A 21,609-nucleotide genomic window follows, 5' to 3' on the forward strand; every position below is an offset into this window, starting at 1 on the left:
CTCGGACGGCTACTTGGTGGTAACGACTCAATAACTCAATAATACAAACACACCCAAACCAATAACTCGGAGATAAGTTACGTAACTAGCATCAAAAAGCAAATCACGAAGAAAGGAGAAATGAAAAGCAAACAAAACAGAGGAGGGGGGATTGTAATTATGGTTTAAAACAAGCGGAGAGGAAGGAGGCGATGGTGGTGCGAGAGAAAGAGAGAGGGAGGTGAGGTGAGAAAGGTGGAGAGATAAGTAACAAAGAAATGAAAAGATGAATCGGTGAAGATAATATTTTTTTAAATAAAATTCGAAAGATAATATATTTGAAAGATTTCAGAGAAGATAGTATATTTGTGAATAAGATCCAAAAAATAGTATGCATACAAATTCTCTAAATATATTTACATCCTATTAACAATTCGGAACTTTAAACACAAGACAACTACGCTTATAGTCATACCACCCCTGTCGATTTGCATCTTTGTTAAAAAGATTATTAATTTTTTTAACATAATTTTATATTCAAAAATCAATAAAATCAAATAAATTATTTAAAATCAAATTAAAATATTAAATAAGACAATATAAAAACATATTATGAAAATGACTTCCAAGCCAGTTCGCTCTTGACCGTTTTCCTCTGCAAAAAGAACAGAGTAGACAAACGGCTAAAAATATAAACACGGGGGTATAAAAGTAAATTAGACAATCGTCTTCTTTCTTCACATCTCTGCAATTACCGCGACACACAGCTTGCTTATACCAAAAATAAATATAATCGAATCAAATAATAAATTATAATCACACTCTCTATTTACTCTAATTTTGGTCGCAGCTGCTTCTCCGTGTGTTCTAGGGTTTGCTCTTTCACCCCCTCGTCAATTAATTACCACTGTTAATTTCTCATCCCTCTATGTTTGTATTGATCTAGGGTTTTGATTTTGATGTTTAATTACCTTATTTTTCATTTTTTTGCAGTTGATTATAATGCCAGCTGTGATTGAAATTTAACAATTGGAGTGAAGTAAGAAGTGCAAGAGGAGAAGAAGTGGATTAAGTGGTATGTTTGTGTTAATTATATGTTTTGTGTATATGAATTAGTTTGTTTGGTGATATGTGTGGTAATTTTGATGGGGCATTGTGTTGGGGGAAGTCGGAATTTTCGGTTTGGTGTTGCATGCTTATCGAGTACTTGATTTTGGTTTTATTTGTTTAGTGTTGTTAGTTAATTGGGTCTCTGTAGAAAAGAGGCTTGTTGTTTTAAGTGTAGAGAGTAGAGACTTGTGTGGTGGCAGAAATTTGACCTACGTTGCTTTGGTTTTGGTTGCTTTAAGTTGGAGTAAAATGTGGACACATGTTTTTGTTGCGAATTGAAGTGCGGAAATTTTGATTGAGTGGAAGACCGTGTAATGATGAAATTATTATGCGGAAAGCAAAAGGATTAGAATAAAGAAGAAGAAGAGGGGAAAACTGTATTTAATTTGCAAAGTGTTTTGTAATATTAGGTTAATTTTCCTGTTATTCTAAATTTTTCTGTGACATATCACATATATCTTTTTTTGATGATGAACTATGCCGTGTACCTGCACCCTTGTCTAAATAGATCAACCCCTTCTTCGGTTGTCCCCGATATTTAGATATTTCGAGTTCGACACTTGTATATGCGTTGTGTATACTCTGTATATGGTACCCGCGTTCGATTAACATAGCGTTTGATAGACGGGGAACAAAGTGTGAAGCTACAATGCTTCCCACCCACCCTGTGTGTGGGTGTGGGTGTGTGTTTAGAAGGTAGACACACTCATGATGTATATACTATATTGTCTTGCAATTATTTTCACGTCTTTGGTCCCTACATTTGGTAAGCCGAAGATACACCAAGCAACTTCTTTAATCTCAAAATTTGGAGTAGGGGTAAGGTCTGCGTACGTGTCATCTTTCTAAATCCTACTTGTGAGGTTGGTATATTAGGTATGTTTGGATTGGTTATGCGCACTGATGTTAGTAATACAAGAGACTGGAACATTGTTCAAGTTACAGTATAGAGTAGCGCCCTCTGTTATATCGGATTACTTTATGCACGTTGATTGCGTATATAGTTGTATATATTATTATGTGTTCATGATTTTTTTCTTAGATAATCAAAAATGGACTATACTCGATCACCTCCCGGAAATGGTGATGATGCTTCTGGGATTGCGGATGATTTGAGGTGTAAGAGGTCAGATGGGAAGCAATGGAGATGCACTGCCTTGTCCATGCCGGATAAGACAGTTTGTGAAAAGCACTACATTCAAGCGAAGAAGAGGGCTGCAAATTCTGCAATGAGGGCCAGCTTGAAAAAAGCCAAAAGAAATTCTCTAGGTGAAAGCGATATCTATTTGGAGAGTAAGAGTGATGACATGGAATCACCAATTGTGAGTTCAAAACTTGGAGATTATTCTGGTACAGTCTCTGGGAGGAAGTACAATGAAAAGGTATTAACCAATTGAATTATTTGTTCTCTGAAATACCCTATATGGAGAATTTGTCTATTCATAATCTTTTAAAAGTGAAATGATGACATGAAAATAGACTTTGAACAGTATGAGGAGAATTTTAGGTCATACGGTACACCTCTTTCAGCCATGGAGTCATCTAGAAGTAGATCAGAAAAGAACTTTGAAGACAGTCCTACATTGGTAAGTTCAACTGTGACTTTAGCTTCCATTTTATGCTTGTTTTTGCTTATAATCATATGTATTATAATAAGGCTCAAATGCTTATTATGGAGATTAATAAATGTGTTTTTGACCTGGGAGCTGGAATTAGGTATAAAATATTTTGACTGAGGAGTGTGTTCTGTATATCATACCTGTGACAGAGTGTGGATTAGGAAGTGAGTGGGAAAGTGATAATAGTGTACTTTCAGCAAAACTATTTATTTCCCTTTTCAATGGAACATTCCTGCAGATATGTTGTTTCTTACTTAATACTAGTTCTTGTACTTGTCAGAGATAAGATTCATGTTGTTATGATGTCATCTAGGAAGCATGAGCGCGGGGGCGGGCGTGCGGGTTCGCGGTACGGGGATACGGGAATTCGTCAAATTCCAAAATATGGGGATACGGCAAATATTAAAATATTAAAGATTATGTATATATCTCAAATTTAACAAATTTGCAATTGTAAATTAAATTTGTAACACTTCCAATGTTTCATATATAACCAACCAAATCAAATATTCTGAAAAATCCAACCGAATCATACCAATCAAAATTCAAAACATATATATTATTTATCATTTATCAGTTTATCACCAATTATATACAAGTATACTAGAGATATACAACTTATACACACACACACTATGCAGTTATCTCGGTAGACAACAGCCAGTTACTGATTGTGGATTCACAGTAGACCTCATGGCAGTAGTTTATTGACGCAGTATGCTCCTGGAAGATTTAAAAAGAACTTCCAGTGTTTGTCACAGTTTACACATGTTACATATGTAGTCAGAGGTTCATCAGCACTCTAAGTCTGCATCTGGTAACAAGTGCACTCATTTTTCCCACACCGACTGCACCTAAATTGATTAGTCCTCTGCTCTCTCTTACTCTCATTTAGGTTATTTGACTGTCTTATTTGTTTATTTTGACTATTTAACTTGAAGCTTTAAAAATAATGTTAAAAATTACGAAAAATGCCACTAGTCCCACACCCCCCTGTATCCCCCATCTCTACGCCACATGGTGTATCCCATACGCACTCCTCCGCACCCCCGCGCACCCCCACACTGCGAAGTATCCCCTGCGCAGTTCTTCAGGGCATTGAATTATCCCTGCTTTCTAGGATGTCATCATGAATTTTCCGTCTTCTGTTCTGTTAGTTAGTTACTTTATCTGATATCTGAATTCTTCTAGCAATAACTTCACATTCAACAGATCTCTACGTTCAATTAGGAACTATGTATTTGCCTCTATTTACATTTTGGTAAATCGGTGCAATTAGCATTCCCTAAGCGAAATGCAACATGAATATCAAACATAGAATATGAATCTACAGGAAATGGGGAAGCCCTGGTTTTTTACACCGAAGTTAATTAGGTGCAAGTTAATGGAGGGCTACCAGGTTTGTGCACAATACTGAACATTTGATATGACCTCAAAACAAAAGAATTGAGGATTGCAGTTGAGCAACAAGATAAGCTGGAACTTGTGACAATTTCAGACTCGTATCAAAATTTAGACAGACTTGCGGCACTTGCGTAATAATGTGGGCTAGCATTTGATACATCTTCTTCTACTTGAATAAGTATTTTTGTCTTGCCTAATTATGAACTTCTCTTCTCAGGAGTCCTTTGATGCAAGCTCAGATACATCCGATGATACTGCGGGACAAACTTGCCATCAGTGTCGGCAAAATGACAGAGAAGTTATCTGGTGCCTCAGATGTGACAGAAGAGGATACTGTGACAGTTGCATCTCAACTTGGTGGGTACAAACATTTTGAATAGAACATGATTTTGTATTTCCATGCTAACATCTAGATGACACTGTTCTCTTTATACTAGGTATTCAAACTTTACTGTTGAAGATATTCAGAGTGGTTGTCCTGCATGTCGTGGCACTTGTAACTGTAAGGCATGCTTAAGAAATGATAATTTAATCAAGGTATGTAGTATTTGCTAACTATTTCTGTCGTGACTGTTAATTTTCAAGTACATTCTAATTTTCTCCAGTCAGTTACCTATGATCACAAATGTACTCCATTTCAGGTCAAGATTCGTGAGATACCTATCAAAGAGAAGTTAGAATATCTCTATTGTCTCTTATCTTCGGTTCTTCCTGTAGCTAAGAGGATACACCGTGAACAGTGTTCCGAAGTGGAATTTGAAAAAAAGCTTCGAGGTGACTTGCTTATAAAGTTCTATTGAAGTTTTAGCATTGTATGATGTTGGCATGATCTGACTTTCTCTGTACCTATTATCCAGGAAATGAGATAGATCTTCCCAGAATGAAACTAAATGCAGATGAGCAAATGTGCTGGTAATTTTGACTGCTACAAGTTTCTATAATATAATGTTACTATTTACTACCTACTAGTGATAGTAGAGAGGAGAGTAAAGGGATTGGTAGTGACTTTGGTGTTTATATTATAATGTCGTTACAAGTGTTGCAATAAGGATAAGCCTCTGTTTATAGAACAAACTGAATGATTACTGCCTGCATACTAAATCTACTGCAGTAACTATAAAACTCGGTGCCTACTCCTTGAACAGTATTGTTCATGTCATGGCTGATGTCAGCAAATTTAGAGGCTAGACTTGTGATATCAACATGCTGTCATGATGCTTATTTTATATGTTTGTGCTAATATTTAACATCTACCATTAGTCTATTACATTACATTTTCTAAAACTACATTCTTTCTCACAATTTTTAGAGAACAGTATGATAGGCAACATAATAAATACAATAAGTATTCAATCAGTTACAAAATTGGTGCATCAGTTATAGTTTTGAAAGGGAGAATTTGGTTGAAATAATAATATTTCAGCTTTAATTTAGGGATTATGAGTTGTTGACTTGTTGGGGTTATAAATTGATTTAGGTTGGATTGTCTTGTACTCTTTACAGACTATTATAATTTATAACTTTAAAATACATTCAATGAATCAGTATATATCAATTCACAACACAAGAATCTGGTATTTTCATTGTTTGTATTTGCAAGTCTGAGAAAATAGCAAAAAATAAAAGTAATATGTGAACTACTTACCAGTACCACAATTCAATTAATGAAAAGGGAGTGTCTAGTGCAGGAATAAATTTGATATGTTTTGATGATTTTCTTGCAGCGATCTTTGTAGAAATCCTATTATTGATTATCATCGGCACTGCATGAATTGTTCATATGATGTATGCCTTAGCTGTTGCCAAGATCTTCGAGATTTATCCATGGTTGATACAAAAGTAAAGGTGGAAATTGAGTTAACAGGGGAAAACAGTGATAAGGAAGCCATAGCCATGTCTGAGCAAGTTAAACCTTCCAGGAATAGACTGGTTGATAAGTTTTCTGATTGGAGAGCTAACAGAGATGGCAGTGTACCATGCCCTCCAAAGGAGTATGGAGGCTGTGGTTGCGCAGCCTTGACCCTAAAACGCATATTTAAGATGAATTGGGTTGCAAAATTGGTGAAGAATGTCGAGGAAATGGTTAATGGATGCAAGATACACGACACCTTAAGTCGGCAAGAAGCTGAACATAACACCAGACTTTTCCAGTTTGCCCACAGAGACGACGAGAATGATAATTATTTGTACTGTCCATCTTCTAAAGATGTTAGAGCAGAAGGGATTGGGGACTTTAGGAAACATTGGGTCAGAGGTGAACCTGTAATTATAAAGGAGGTGATAGATATCTCGTCAACCCCGAATTGGGATCCGATGGTTATATGGAGAGGAATTCGAGAGACAGGAGAAGAAAAAACGAGAAATGACACTAGAAATGTGAAGGCTTTAGATTGTTTGGAGTGGTCTGAGGTAGGTTTAACTTATCTAACTCAGTGTGTAGTATTGACTAAACAATTTCAAAGTTTTATATCGTCTAGAGTTCATTGTCTTTTCTCCATGTGATTTTTATTCCAAAAGATGATTTACCATTGTATCCCAATGTTCTAAAAATGGATGGGTTTATTAAAATATTTTATTATGTGATTTCAGGTTGATATTGAACTTGGTGAGTTTATCAAAGGATACCATGATGGTCGTTTTCATGAAAATGGCTGGCCGCAAATGTTAAAGTTAAAAAATTGGCCCTCTCCAAGTTCTTTGGAAGAGTTTTTGATGTACCAGAGACCTGAAATTATCAGCATTCTGCCTTTGCTAGAGTATATTCATTCAAAGTGGGGTCTTCTAAATGTTGCTGCAAAACTGCCACATTATTCGTTGCAAAATGATGTAGGACCTAAAATTTTCATATCATACGGTACATATGAGGAACTTGATCGGGGTAACTCAGTGAACAATCTCCGTTACAATCTGCGGGATATGGTGAGCTCCCTGTACTCTGTTTCCTAGTGTCAGTAATACATATGGTAAATGAGAAGATAAGAGGAACTTTTTTGTTGGATTTAGCGATACACATCTGCTACATAATATATCGAGTAGGCTTTTAGCATGTAACCACATAATGGTTAGTATACTAACTAGACAGATTCCCTCTAAGCATTTTGCAATGTATGGAGTTGGTCTAGTAGGTTTCTTATATATATTCCTTATTTTGGGAACTCTTGGTTATGGCCTTTTGATGGTTTTTCTAATTTCTTCATTGCTTTGATTAATTGTTAGTTGATGTGTAAACTAGTTGAACGGTTACTTGTATTTTATTGCCCACAGTTTATGCGCATGTACACATAAACCCTTTGGGATTATAAATGCACATTCATGCCCTTAATGTTTGTCAGTTGTACACCCGAACCCTTTTTCTGTAATAAATTACAGAAATACCCTTCACCGCAATATAAAATATAACCTGGAACTGATTTCATTTAGTAAATTAAATAATTAAATGGCAGCAAAAAAGCTGATAAAAACCCACATTCTCCAATGAACAAAATTAATCTGGAATATGTATTTTTTATTGAGGTGAAGGCATTTGCAGAAAAAATATATTGAAAAGGGGATAAGTGTGTAGAAATGAACCAGTAAGGGCAGAGAGCTATTTTTCTAAACTTTGAGGGTTATTGTGTACAAATGTGAATACTGTTGGGGTCAAAAATGTAAATGACCCCTAATTGATTGATAATCCTTTGATATTTCAGTTTACTGGATTCTCAAAGTTGTCTTGTTCTATGCACCTCAAACATTTAACGATTTCAGTTGTCATTTCATGCAGGTATACCTCCTGGTACATACTTGTGAAGTGAAGCTGAAAGGGTCGGAAAAGACGGCTATTGAGCCTATTCAAAACGACTTTGAGGAACATGATGCAAATAAGTTGAACAATGATCCACCACTTAGTTTAAGCAAAGAAGATTCACCCAAACTATCACCCGGGGAACATGAAAACCAAGCAAAGCAGGAGGGCAGTTTGGATTTAGCCAAGGAAGAAGGTACGGATAGTGTTGCTACTTCTATGGCTGAAAAGGAAATTGTTAATTGTGAAGACTTGAATGGAGATGCTAAGAACTCTTGTAAAAAGAGTTGCCCAGGAGCTATTTGGGATGTCTTCAGGCGACGAGATGTTTCAAAGCTGCTTGAGTTTATTAAAGTCCATTGGAAGGAATTTGGAAGACCAGATGAGTTGACAAATGATTCTGTATGTTTCATCCTCTTGTAATTGTATTACGTCATAATAATCAACCTTATGACATCAGTTTCATTAACATTGTTATGTAATTTTCTTGTTTAGGTTCCCCGGCCACTTTACGATGGAGTGATATACTTGAATAGTTATCATAAAAGAAAGTTGAAGGAAGAACTAGGTGCGTATACACTTTCGTTGAGTTCTGGAGGATGCAGGACCTTGGTATAAGGGACTGTCCTAGAATTTTTAAACTACAGAGGCTATAAATAATTAAATATTCTGAAAGAGCTGATATATTTACCAACTTCAGTATTTGTATATAACCAAACTTAATATACTTGGTTAGAAGTTCCATCACTTCTGTGTTCTTTGAATGTTATAATTTATACTTCTTAAACTCAAGTGTGTGTTACTGATACTGAATACAGTGCTTTGTTTAGTCCCGAGAATATTCAAAGTTGAGGCCATTAGCTGTTTTATAGTATTGAAGGTCATAATTACATAACACTATTATGCATATAAGTAGGAAGAATCATAATTCAGAAATTTAAATGCTAGTAGAAGCCCTTGAGGGTTTGTTCGTGTCAACTTCTGCATTTTAGAGACTTAGTGTTCTGAGTTGGTTGAACAAAAGTAGATCAAAGACATTCTCCGAAATATTTCACCCGACACAAGATGAAAAAGGTGTTCTTGCAAGTAGTGGATGTGCATTATCTGTATACACCAGTGGATGTGCACTATCTGTATAAACCTAGATACCAAAATTTTAGGAGGCATCACTGCCTTCCTATTGCTCCCTTGTTTATGCCAACATCAACTCTTTTATCAACATAACTATCCAGATATCTACACAAGCTGTTCAGGAAAAAAAGTGACTCTGACTAAGGTCATTTTGAGTTGACATCAAACTGTATAAATTCGTCTACTCTAGGATAACAAATGCAAAATCATTTTGTATGCTGCTATTCCTAGAATCTAGATACCTTTTGGTGATCTTCACCTAGAGAGTAACTATTGAAAGCCGCTATCCCAAGTGACACATATCTGCCCCTTTGTTATTTTCCTATGTGATATATTGGAGGTTACATCTTTTATGTGATCCATTGACCTTGTCTAACCATTCCATGTTGCTAAATGAACATTGGAGAATTTATGTCCGTATATCTATGTGAAGGCGAATAGAAACTGATTGCCTAATTTATTATTTTTTAATCCAGAATGTGCAGTTTATATACCTGTATAGAAGTATCGTGCTTCAAAAATATGTATTCTCTCGCAACAATTTCATGAACTCCAAATAATAATTATTTTGCCCGTGTCAACAATTTATTGTCCAATTTACTAGAACTTTGTGTGTAACGCACCATCTTTCGGCCAAAGTATGATACCTGCTACATTCACAACTAAGACTATTATGTCAAATATTACTTTAGCTATGCTAATCTTTTAAACATTTTTTCTTTATCAGGAGTAGAGCCATGGTCATTCGAGCAGCATCTGGGGCAAGCTGTATTCCTCCCTGCTGGTTGTCCTTTTCAAGTGCGAAATCTTCAGGTGAGTCATCCACACAATGCAACCTTCTTTGATTTATAACTAATTTTAGAAAACAGAAGGAAATTGAAAAGTAATTTTTAATATTTGTGGCAAAGTTTCTGTTTCGTGCTACCCGCAATGGGACTTGAAAAATATTGTAGCACTTCTGCTCTACTGCATTTCTCTTCCACAGCCATAATTCAGATTGGCAGATTTTTTTCCTTCTCAAAAAATCATCTTGATAGCAAATTATTATGTTTTATTAGAATAGTATTTTTATTAAATCGACTGCATCCAGTAGTAATATTTTTGTGTTGATGCTTTCTGGCTGGGCATGTGACAAAATAATGCCTAGCTGGGAAGAAGCATCCTGGAGGCATCCCTGGCTTAAAGCCACGGAAAGGGTTTCTAATATATATACAGACACGCACATATATATTTTCTAAAATAGTCATACACTCGAGTCAAGCTAAAAGGTGCTTAACAATTATGCTTCTAAATATATGTAACCAAAGTTCTTTAAGCTACATGTAGCGTGTATCTAAACACTTTAAGGGGAGGAAAATGATTTCTGTCACCTATTTGTCATATTCTCTGTTTTGGTTTGATATTAGTATGTTTTTTTTTGTTGAGACATTTGCCAACCTTTAACCTTTTAGGCTTCAGGGGTCATTTGATAAATCTGAATGAAATTTTCTGAATGACATTAATTTCTCAACGAATAGTGAAGGGTTGTTTGCTAAAGTTCAGTCATAATTTCTGAACAACTAAAACTTGCTAACTAATGTATATACTGGTTTTATGTTTATGCATTCAAAAACATGTATATTCTATTTAATATAAGAGACTAAGAACCGGGTAAAACAAAATTCACAACAAAATACTAATAATAACAACAATAATATACAGCCAGTATATTGCTCTACACCTAATTATGATAAATAATTGATCATAATTATAAATTTATGATATACAAACATAAACTTGAAATTAATAATATAATTTAATGTTAAAGAACAAAGAACTACTTTTTTTCATGTTAAAGAAGTACCAAAGTATATTTCAGATTTTATTTATACACAATTCTCAATGGTCAGCAACACTTTTATACCCGAGTCTTCCAGGGGTTTCTTGTCTCGTCCATAGACCAAAATTAGTAAACAGTCTTAATCTATTAATTTGGTTCATCCAGTTAAAATGGTTTGGTTCACTTCTCATCAAATGAACCCTCAGTTTTCATATCTACTCTCTGAGGAGCATAAAACAGTGAAACATCTGAATGAGACTAATGTGTTGTACTTTCTTCTCTGTCCATTTGCAGTCTACCGTTCAATTAGGCCTAGATTTTCTGTGGCCTGAAAGTCTTCAGGAGGCAACTAGACTGGCTGAAGACATCCGTGGTCTTCCTAATAATCACAATGTCAAGCAGCATATATTGGAGGTAAGCTTAACAGTAACCTTAATATTAGTATCTTTTCAAAAACGACCTCCACTGATCCCTTGCCCTCTCTTTCAGACACACACACATGTGTGTGTGTGTGTGTCTCCTCTGTGCCACGTTAAAGACCTTGTTCTTGTATAAGTAATGTTTTTGAGTTCTTTTGAGTTTTCAGGTGGGTAAGATCTCACTATATGCAGCTAGTTCAGCCATTAAGGAAGTACAAAAGTTGGTTCTTGATCCAAAGTAAGTAATAAAAGCTCTCTTTGTCTTTGTCTTTCTCTGTCTCTGTTGTTCTGATTGTGTTCATCTGGCCTATTCGTCAGCTAAGTTTACTCTAGGATGATGCTTATCGTCATTCTGCCATTGTAGGGTGTACTATTCATATGTTCAAGTTTTTCTTATTTTTGTGTTACTACATTCTTTATCTTGGCCCTCCAGGGTTGGTGCAGAGATTGGATTTGAGGATCCTAACCTAACTGCACTGGTTTCAGAAAATCTGGATAAAGTTACTAAACGCAGACAAGTAGCTTGAGTTTGACCATGAAAGATACTTTATGTATTTTAGAAATTCTTTCAAACCATGGTTCTCAGAAAATGTTTGCAAAGTTGCATTAAAATCGAACAAAGCCATTTCTTCTCAGCTCTGCTCTGGAACTGCTTGAACGTCACCACTTGCACCAAACGTGGGCAGAAGAGTGACATCCATCCCCATCAAGCAATGAGCAACTGTGAATACGTCTATATGTATATCTTTACTTAAAAACTGTATGTGTTCTGTACTGCCATCTTCTCCTGGCCCAGCGGTGGTTGTATACTAGTTTAATACAGGCCAATACTGACTTTGCCCAGTGAATTAAAAAAACATGAAAAGATTATTTGTGCAGTACTTGGGCAACAATATGTGTTTGATGGAACAATGCTCAGGAGGCTATGAATCTCAAATCTGTTATTTTTGTTTGGTTGAGTTGAATTTGGTTGGGGTGAAAGAATTTGAAGGGAATTGAATGAAATTTGAACAATAACATTATTTATAAGTTTCATTGTTTTATCAATTTGTTCTTAAGTATCAGCATAACAATATTTCACTTGTGCAATTTTGTTTCAAAACTTCCTTCCTGCATATATTATTTTCATTTATTTTAATTATTCTGTTCCATTCTCCCAACCAATTATTAGTAATTTTCCCCTATAACAGCTTGTATATATACATGATAATAGATCCAATCACATATCTAGTAATATAATTTTTAAAATACTAAATTTCCTGAAAAAAATTTGAAAATGTTTTCAAATACTTATGTGAGATAAATATAACTGGAACATTTGTAATAGTAATAATGGACCCCGTTGTATTTTTATTTGTTCAGAAATTAAAAATAGTCACTTGTCTGTCATGTCATTTGAGACAAAAATTCGTCACGTTATTTGAAATAAAAATTATCTAAAATTTTGAACAGAAAACTTTTAATATGTAAAATATACTTTTAAGATATTTTCAGAAAACGTATTATCATCTGCAATTGTTTTCTCAACCCAGCATAAGATGGTCAATTCGAAACATAAAAATGAATAAAACGAGGTACAAAACGCACCTGAAGAGCAATAGCTGAAAGGAATGTTTGCCAAAGCATACTCCTGAAAATGACAAATTAAAAAACTCCAAAATATTTCAAATTACAGTACGGACAAAAAATAGACACATTACCAAAAACACCCCTCAACTCACCAAAGCCCCGACAAAATAGCGAGGGCAAAACCGTCAAAAACGAAAAGCAGAGGGGCAAAACCGCTACACCACTTTACAAACAGAATGACAAAGATATAGGAATAGGAAGATAAAGATTAACAATACATACACATAGACACACACCCTCAATTTCATGGAGAAAAAAAATTATGAAATATAATAAATAAATAAATATATTTACACACCAATCGTCTATTTTTGTTGTTTTAATTAGCGGTTTATTTCAACTCCTTTTCTCACGCTTACTTGTTCTTCGAGCGTTCAATTTTAATTACAAAGCGATTATCCTCGCCGGAATTTCGTGTATATATTTTGTGTGTATTTTCCGGCAAGAGGGAGGGGCATTTGCTATAATACGCCGGGGTGCGCAGATAAGAATTGGGGGAAACAATCGCGGGCGTACACGTGGATGGTAAGATGAGGGAGGGGAAGATAGCGGTGGGGCCCAGGTTGAAGTGGGGTACATGGGAGGAGCTTGTATTGGGAAGCGCGGTTTTGAGGCACGGGAATAAGGATTGGAATGTGATTGCTTCGGAGCTCCGGGTCCGAACCGTTTACCCGTTTAGCTTCACCCCTGAGGTCAGGCCACTATATCATTATTTTACTCATATACATTTTATTTTAATTGTGTTAGTTTTTAGTTTCTGTTTGTGTTGGTAAGTTTAATGATGAAAATATTAGTGTAAATATGTTGTAAAATTAAAAATAAGGAGCTAGAGGAGCTCGTGAAATTAAGGAAGTAGAGTAATTGATGAAGTTGTAAAAGTGTGTTGTTACTTAGTAGTTAGTAGAAGTGAGTATAAAGTTATAATTGAAGTAATGATTGGTTTGTAGTTTAAAGTAATATAGATTTTAAAGTTATTTTCACAAGCAAAAGTCTTTTTTCCACTTGTAAGAACATGTCTAATGACATTGCAAAATACATATAGTTATTGCTATATTATGAAATCCACAAAGTGATTTTCGATATGAAATGTAAACTCGTAAATTTGGCATTAAATGACGCTAGAGAGATCTGATTTTACTTATTCTCTTTGTTTTGAAATAAAGGTCGTTTGATTTTTGAGTAAACTTCATGGCCAAAGTTTACACCGATTTTTAAAAAGTTGGCCAGAGTTCCAAATTTTAAGAAAGATGGCCAAATTTTGACTACACTTTTTAAAAGTGTGGCTCCCGTTGAATGTCACTAACGAAGTAACGGACAGAAGGGTAAAAATGAGTTCCAAAATTTCAGAAAAGTGGCCAAACTTTGGCCCGATTTTCAAAATTGTGGCTCCCGTTAGGCTCCTGTTAGTGACGGGAGCCACACTTTTGAAAAACGGAACCAAAGTTTGGTCATCTTTTTGAGAATTTAGAATTCTGGCCAACTTTTTGAAAATCAGTGTAAACTTTGGCCACAACTTTGAAGTTTACTCTTGATTTTTTGACACGCACTTCTGAGTTCTTTGACCGTATAGTTAAAATCATTATTTTTAAAACTCTCTTTTTCCGAATAAAAACATATGCTTAATATTATAATTCAAAAAATAAAAGTTTTAAAATAATGAGTTTAGTTATGCGGTCAAGACTTAAAAATGTGTGCCAAAAAAGTCAAGTGACCTATATTTCAAAACGGAGGGAATATATTTTAACCACCTAACTTTTTAATGTACAATTATATTTGTTATCATTATTTTAATTATTGATTTCACTCCATTTTTCCATCTTCCCGCTTGCATGTATATTTAAAACAACCTTGCATGTATATATAGAATAAACCATATCATCTTTGCTGTTTTGCATAAGCAAGTCCGACATTGTCCTTAAATGATGTCTTCAGCATAAATTTAGGGCATTTGGAACAAATGAGGTCTCCAAAAATGTCCCTCTGATTTATTCAAATATATTATTATAATAATAAGGCAAAATTATAAAGGCATGTTGTTATAGTTGATATATTAACATAATGTCCTAAATCACTAGGAAGCTATATTTATAATAAATATAAGGCACCTATTAGGACACTATTGGAATTGCTCTTAGTATTTCATTTGAAGTGGTGTTCATTTAATTTTGTGTTATTGGACATGCTCTAAGTTAGTAATGTTATTAATTATTCATACAAGATGGTTGTAGAAATTGGGAATCGGAAGTAATCGGTTGACAATACCGATTTAGGATTCATCGGATATTTTTTTTGAAAAATCGTGGATATTTAGTCAAATCGGAATGCAATCGGTATAATATTTTTTTTAAGTAATCAGGGATTAATCGGGGATTTTTAGAACAATTTTCATAAGTTACATAATATAGGTATCGGTTCAAATGAAAAACCTTTATAGCATGAAAACTTGGAGAATTGCTTGTATAAAACTAAAGAAAATTGAAATCTGCAAGGAAAGTGACGTAAAATGTTTTCTTTAAATTACAATAAAATAAGAAATGCTAGACGTTACTTATAAAAGAATATAGTGATGTTTATCAAGCCAATGCACCAATTTTGAATAAGTAACCTTTGTCTACTTCCCTGCTTCAACTTATAAATGACATTCACATTGTGAACTGTACATAAACGGATTGAACATTACTTTTCAAGTAATAAGTTACTTGTACACACCTATATATGCTTTGTCATATTCTGCAGTATACAGTACAAATCAGCTAGGTAGCTACAATACAAATGACACACTTCAAATAGCCGGGATCAGGAGCATTACATTGTATTTTGAACAAATCATATATTAACACATCTATTTTCTACATAGTAGTTGCATTATAGAAATATTGAACAGATCCAAGATTATATATATATCATTCATCTAAATTTTGATTTTACTGCAAATTTAGATCGAGTTTGAATGGTAAGTTTTCATAGAGAAAATGTAGGCAAGACTGTCGTCTTAGTACACCATGCGTCCATGCTGCCTGTGTTTTGAATCAGATCAGTCAGTGATTGTAATATTAGTTTGTACATTATACAGAACCAGTTCAAAGGCTTACTGTTTATATTTGTCTTCTAGTCTACTATGCCTTGCATTCTTTTTATCTACTCTTGCTCCTAAGATCAGGGAGTGAGATTAAGAGAGTAAGATTTGCGTACATGTTACTCTACCATGACACTACCCTAGACTTCATAGTATGTTTGGTTAGTTCAGTTCAGCCATTATTAATGATAAAGTGTAAAGTACTAGTTTGTTTTAGCAAAAGAATGTGAAATTCTCACAAATCCCGGACAAATGTATTTGATCATCTGTTGACATTGGTGACAATAGTTATGTGGATGTTACAAACATATTTTTTTAGTTAAATTCTTCATTCTTTTAAGAAAAATTCCGGTGTTCCCTTAAAGTAAATGCCTTTCAGTTGAGATAATCAAATTACTGATAGATTTGCTGAATGCCATGGAAAATAATGTATTTTTATGTTTCAGAACAGTATAATTAGTCAATGTCTTGGGCTTGCTCTCATGCCTAAGCTGCTAGGCTCCGTTGTGCATTTTCCTCAATGCATTTCCACCAGTGGCACAAATAATTTGTGCCTGGCTATATTCATTCCATGAACGAAAATGTTTTCTTTTATTTGGTTTTTATTTTCGCCCCATATCTTGTGGAACTTTCTTGCAAAACATATTTCCTGCTTATACTTGATAGAAATAAACCGCCTGAGTATTTTGTACTCACAGTGTGGTGAAAATAGTTAAATTTCCACTCCAAATTGGTTCCATAAAAGATGTATAGTTGAGGTTAAGATCAGACTATCCTTGTACTAAGTTTCAGCTGATTCATTTAAACCGTGGTCACCATTGTTTATTTGTCACTTGTCGCCTGTTGGCGGATGAATAAGAAACTAATGGTTCGTTTGGTTAGGAGGAATGGAAGGAAAGATTATAAACAAAATTAGAGGTAGAAGAGGCGGAGGGAAGAAGGAAGTCTGGAAAATTGAAGAGTTCAAATTTTCAGTGATGAGATTTGTAATGAGAAAAGAGGGGAAAGAAACGGAGAAGTTATTCCCAAGCTTGTAGGTTTGAGCTCCAATTTAAAATTTAAAAATGGAATGGAGAAAGGAGTGAAAGGGAAACCTTTTTATTTAAAGTTGGAAATTCTATTCTATTGTATATCAAATAATTCTTCCTAACTAAAAGGGTTATAATTGTATGTTATACACTTTATTCACTGTTTCTTATTATTTATTAACTATTATTAGGTTAGGGCATAATATGTTCTTCTTGGTACTTTTGTCATTTTCAGTGTGATCTAACAGTAAATAAGTTTCAGGCTTGTAAAGCAAAGTATAAGGACTTGCGAAGGCGTTACTCTGGCTGCAAGTAAGTATGACTGTTTCTTTTATAAGTCTATAATTCAATTTGTTGTCCCATTTAATTCTTGAAAATTCTAAAAGATTTTTTGGTGTGCTGTTAGGTGTTTCCTAGTAAAGCATTAGGTGTCTGTTTACTTTAGTTCGTTGGATGGTGCTGGTGTGTCCTACTACCATTAGATGTAATGTCCGGACCTTGCAAATAATGTATAGTTTAAACAAAACTTAGGGATGTTATAACCTGATTGCACTTGTATTTGAGGGGTCAATAGTATTAAAATGGTAGATACGTTGTTGATAGTTTCCCCCCCTTCCGTACGGTATATAATGCAATCTTAAAGAGCATTTCCCTGGTAATCCCGAGAAGTAATCTACCTACAATTGAAACCCAGAAGAGTATAGTCTTCACCATTGTTGTTTATATGCAGTATCTAATGAGTATTTCCTTGCTAACCCTGAGAAGTTATTTTTCTACCATTGGTAACCCAGCAGAGTATAGGTTTTGCCATTGTTGTTCACATTAATACAGTGTATCTAGTGAACCAGATTTTGTCTATCACTATTGAGGAATCAACTTTCCCCGAGTTATGTTTTCTCATGTTTCTTATTGTCTATAGGGCTTGGTTTGAAGAACTAAGGAGATGCCGGATGAAAGAGCTGAAGCTAGAATTGAAGAAAACTGCAGAATCGATCGGGTAAGATTTCTCCCCCTTTTTCTTTGTCTTGGTGTTGATCGAGAAGGCTATTTGTTACCTATTCATATTCCTTGCCTTCTTATCATGTATGAAAGTAGTTTTCTTTCTTTGAAATTTAACTTTACATTTATTTCTTTTTTTCTTTATCTTAAGAAGTTATCTTAAACTTTTTCATTTAAACTAGAAATGAAGTATTATTTTCTGTTCAGATCTCTTGAGGCGAAGCTAAAGAGGCTTAAGACTTCGAAAAAAGAGGACTGTGAGGTTGATTATGATACCAGCCGGACAGAATCTCCTGAACCTGTACCAAAGACCGAGCTCATTGACTATTCTGCTAAAGAAACTTCCAAGGACAGTTTATCTGCTGGAAGTTACACTCAGGATTTCAGGTCAAGCTTTTCCCCTGATTGTCGAATTACAGAACTAGAATCAACTCCAGAGATGGAAACAAGGCCAAAGAGATTGGAGTCCGATGAGCATGAGACACTTATGAGCATAAAGATAGAAGGGCTAATGAATGAAAAAGTAAGTACTGTAAGAAAGAGGAGAGGTAAAAGAAAGAGGAAAGATTGCAATATGGAAATCAGAGAAGGCAGCATTGCAGAAAGTGAACATTTTCACCAAGCTAACGTTCAAACTATTTCATCTTGGAAGGAAACCTCGACCAGTGGCTGTGGTCAAATAGTCAAATCTTCCTCTGTAGATGGTCACAATAAAGACTTATTTAGGGGGACAAGTGGCGGCTTGATGGGGTTTTTTAGTGTTGTTGCAGAGAGCAAGCATGCACTGGTCTTTAAGCGAAGACTTGATGGCCAGGTAGGGATACTTTTTAGGTATTCGTTTTACTTTTAGCGTCTATCTCATATTACTACCAAATATTGATTGAATAGGGTATATCGAGATGTGTTTACAATGTGGATACTGAACTGTCATCTTCAACCTCGTCAAAAAAGAAGAAACTGAGATTTTAGTTGTAGTTGGTTATTTGTAGGCTTATGTGATTTATGTTGATTCTTACAGAAGAGGGCAAGGTACAAGAGAATAATACGACAGCACATGGATCTCGATACAATTAAGTCGAGAATTGATAGTGGCACCATCAAATCAATTAAAGAACTCTTCAGGGACTTACTTCTGCTAGCCAATAATGCGCTGATCTTTTACTCGAAAAGAACACGTGAATACAAGTCGGCCTTTTCCCTCAGAGAACTTCTCATGAAAGAAATAAGACAACAGTGCAGGGATTCCCTCAATATCTCCTCGTCCATTGTACATTTCTCACCAATGTGCAGTACTCCTGTAAGACCAAGAAGTTTTCGCCCCCGACCAGAGAAATCAAAGTTTTCTGCCAAGCCAACTGAAACTGCAGGTGGTGTTGCTGGAACTCTGCTCGGTAATAAAAGGGTAGGCGATGCGAGTCCTAGTACTCCATCACTCGCATTGCAGTCATCTGTGATGGCAAGAAAAAGCCCTGGAGCTCCACAGGGGTACCTGAAACTGCGACATGCTGATACCAGCTCTACTCCTTTAGGGTCCCTGACGATGGCGAAGAAACATGTAGGAATATCTGTTGGCTCCAAAAAACCAAACAATGCTGATTCTAATCTTCCAAAGCAGTCAATGCCGGTGGCTAAGAAAGGTGTCAGTCCTCAGGGAAAGATAGTGCGGCCAAACTCCAATAACCATCGATCTAAAACTGTCGCAATGAAGGAAAGAAAACGAGCTGGACAGAAGATTACTGGTTTGTAGTTTTTCTTTATTATAAGCTAAACATAGGTGATTAGTCATAGTTGTATCATTAGCTAAACATAACTCAGTTGTGATAATATCAACTCAGACATATCAAAGTATATTCCAGTATTATCGTTTAGGAAAAGGTTTAGATGTACACAACTATTCTAGATGTTTTAATTAAATCTGATATATGTCGAGTTTTATTCAATTTCATAGAAGTAATACCCGATTTGAAGTCTGAGTTCTATTCAATTTCAGAGCTGTAATACCCCATAAAACCGATCGAAATGAGCAGTTATCCTGATACTTCTTACAATTAAAATGCATATATATATTTCTCCAGACTCAAAAATATGGGGAAATAAGATCCAGAAAAACAAGATACGAAAGGGTGAAATGTCCCGTTTAAAAGTAAGGCAATTTGTTTATGGGCGGTTCCTGCATACTTACAATAATATATATGTCACGTGCGGGAGCTGAGTTGGACATATGTTACTATCATTCGTGTATTCGCGTGTTCTGAACTACAGCCTTTTGTTATGTATAATATTTTTATGTTTACTTGACTTAAAAGAAAATTGAGGTTGGTTAAAACAAATGTTACAAAAGGAAGGGATCAAAACAGGCTCAAGTGGATTAGTCAAGACAGATTCCAAAAATGGAAGCATGCATCCATAAGCAAGTGAGAAAGTTGTTGCTTGATTAAGATTTAACAATATTATTGTTAATGAATTATTGACTCTAGCGGTCCCACACTCCCAATGGTTAGTTTCACCTAGAACATTGACCTCAATTTCAGGCAAACAACCTCAGTCCTGCCACTAAAGTTGTAAAGTTTAATACTCCTACTATTGCTTGAAGTAAATACTTACTCTAATTCGTCTAAGAATCTAATTATTTAGTGGGTAGTTGGAAAATCTAATCTATTGTTTAGTGGGTTAACGGACCTTTAATTTTGTGTTAAACAAATATCAACATTATTCGATATTAAAGTAGCATAAATTAAGGTCCAACAACTGTACTAGATTATATTCCACCTTGAAATCAACATAATTATTTAATTCAATTCTATTATTTTATAGTTGCTCCTTCAATTTAGTTCACTTTCTGTTTTTTTTATTCAAACAATTTATATGTAACTATTAACTAATGAGTAAAACTGAAGTGCGAGTAGCCTATCTTGCACCTTAATATAATAATATAAAATTAGATCCAGTTCCTATTCTAATTACACTATTTTAATCGAAGGTAGAAGTGAGGAAGGTTGGAAGTACGAGATTTCACAGTCTCCTAGGAATGTTGTTATGCTGCAACTTGACCATCTTTTATATTCACAATAATAATTATATATCCCATATAATTTCAAAAAATATAATTATTATATGCATTCAAATAAATTTAAGAAAACCGACATATGCACTTTAACAACGTACGAATAAAATAGATATCGATAATATCTCCTTTGCTTCTTTGGAGATGTCGAAGATTTAAATTTAGTCAAAAACAAGTGAGATGATTTGAGATATATATTATATTAAATTTATGAATTTTAATAGATTGTATATATGATTTTAGTTTTATACGGTATCTAAAAAAATGTCATAAAATCTTTAATATTTGAGAACAACAATTTAAAATCCAGTAGATTGTGGTAAGATTTCAAAAAAAAAGTAAAATATCCCAAACAATGTCATAAAGATATTTGAACGTTATAAAATTTAATGAATTTTATATAATTTCAAATGAATATCATTAATGTTTAAATATAATTCAAAATCCTGATCGAACATTATCGAATTTTGTAGTATAATATAAAATTCTAATTAAATAATTCATTTCAACAAAGTTTTTAAAATATCAGTTGAATAAATCTGAATTTC

At 34.5% G+C, this 21,609-nt stretch overlaps 2 protein-coding genes across 2 annotated transcripts; both read left to right on the forward strand.

Annotated features, from left to right (window-relative positions):
• Positions 1-701: 701 nt before the first annotated feature.
• Positions 702-12,294, forward strand: LOC108204753 (E3 ubiquitin-protein ligase JMJ24). The gene is made up of 16 exons (XM_017374348.2): positions 702-851; positions 973-1,054; positions 2,132-2,471; positions 2,580-2,675; positions 4,330-4,469; positions 4,550-4,649; positions 4,754-4,886; positions 4,970-5,024; positions 5,837-6,521; positions 6,702-7,031; positions 7,876-8,298; positions 8,392-8,464; positions 9,755-9,840; positions 11,141-11,260; positions 11,433-11,503; positions 11,699-12,294. Exons 3-16 carry the CDS (start codon positions 2,142-2,144, stop codon positions 11,790-11,792), a joined length of 2,736 nt encoding a protein of 911 aa, XP_017229837.1. The 5' UTR covers positions 702-851; positions 973-1,054; positions 2,132-2,141; the 3' UTR covers positions 11,793-12,294.
• Positions 12,295-13,073: 779 nt separating this feature from the next.
• LOC108220906 (uncharacterized) lies at positions 13,074-19,937 on the forward strand. Its single transcript, XM_017394835.2, has 5 exons — positions 13,074-13,586; positions 17,261-17,310; positions 17,918-17,995; positions 18,205-18,811; positions 19,016-19,937. Exons 1-5 carry the CDS (start codon positions 13,425-13,427, stop codon positions 19,742-19,744), a joined length of 1,626 nt encoding a protein of 541 aa, XP_017250324.1. The 5' UTR covers positions 13,074-13,424; the 3' UTR covers positions 19,745-19,937.
• Positions 19,938-21,609: the final 1,672 nt, after the last annotated feature.

The sequence above is a fragment of the Daucus carota genome, chromosome 1 (assembly GCF_001625215.2).
Source record: "Daucus carota subsp. sativus chromosome 1, DH1 v3.0, whole genome shotgun sequence".
Lineage (NCBI taxonomy): Eukaryota > Viridiplantae > Streptophyta > Magnoliopsida > Apiales > Apiaceae > Daucus > Daucus carota.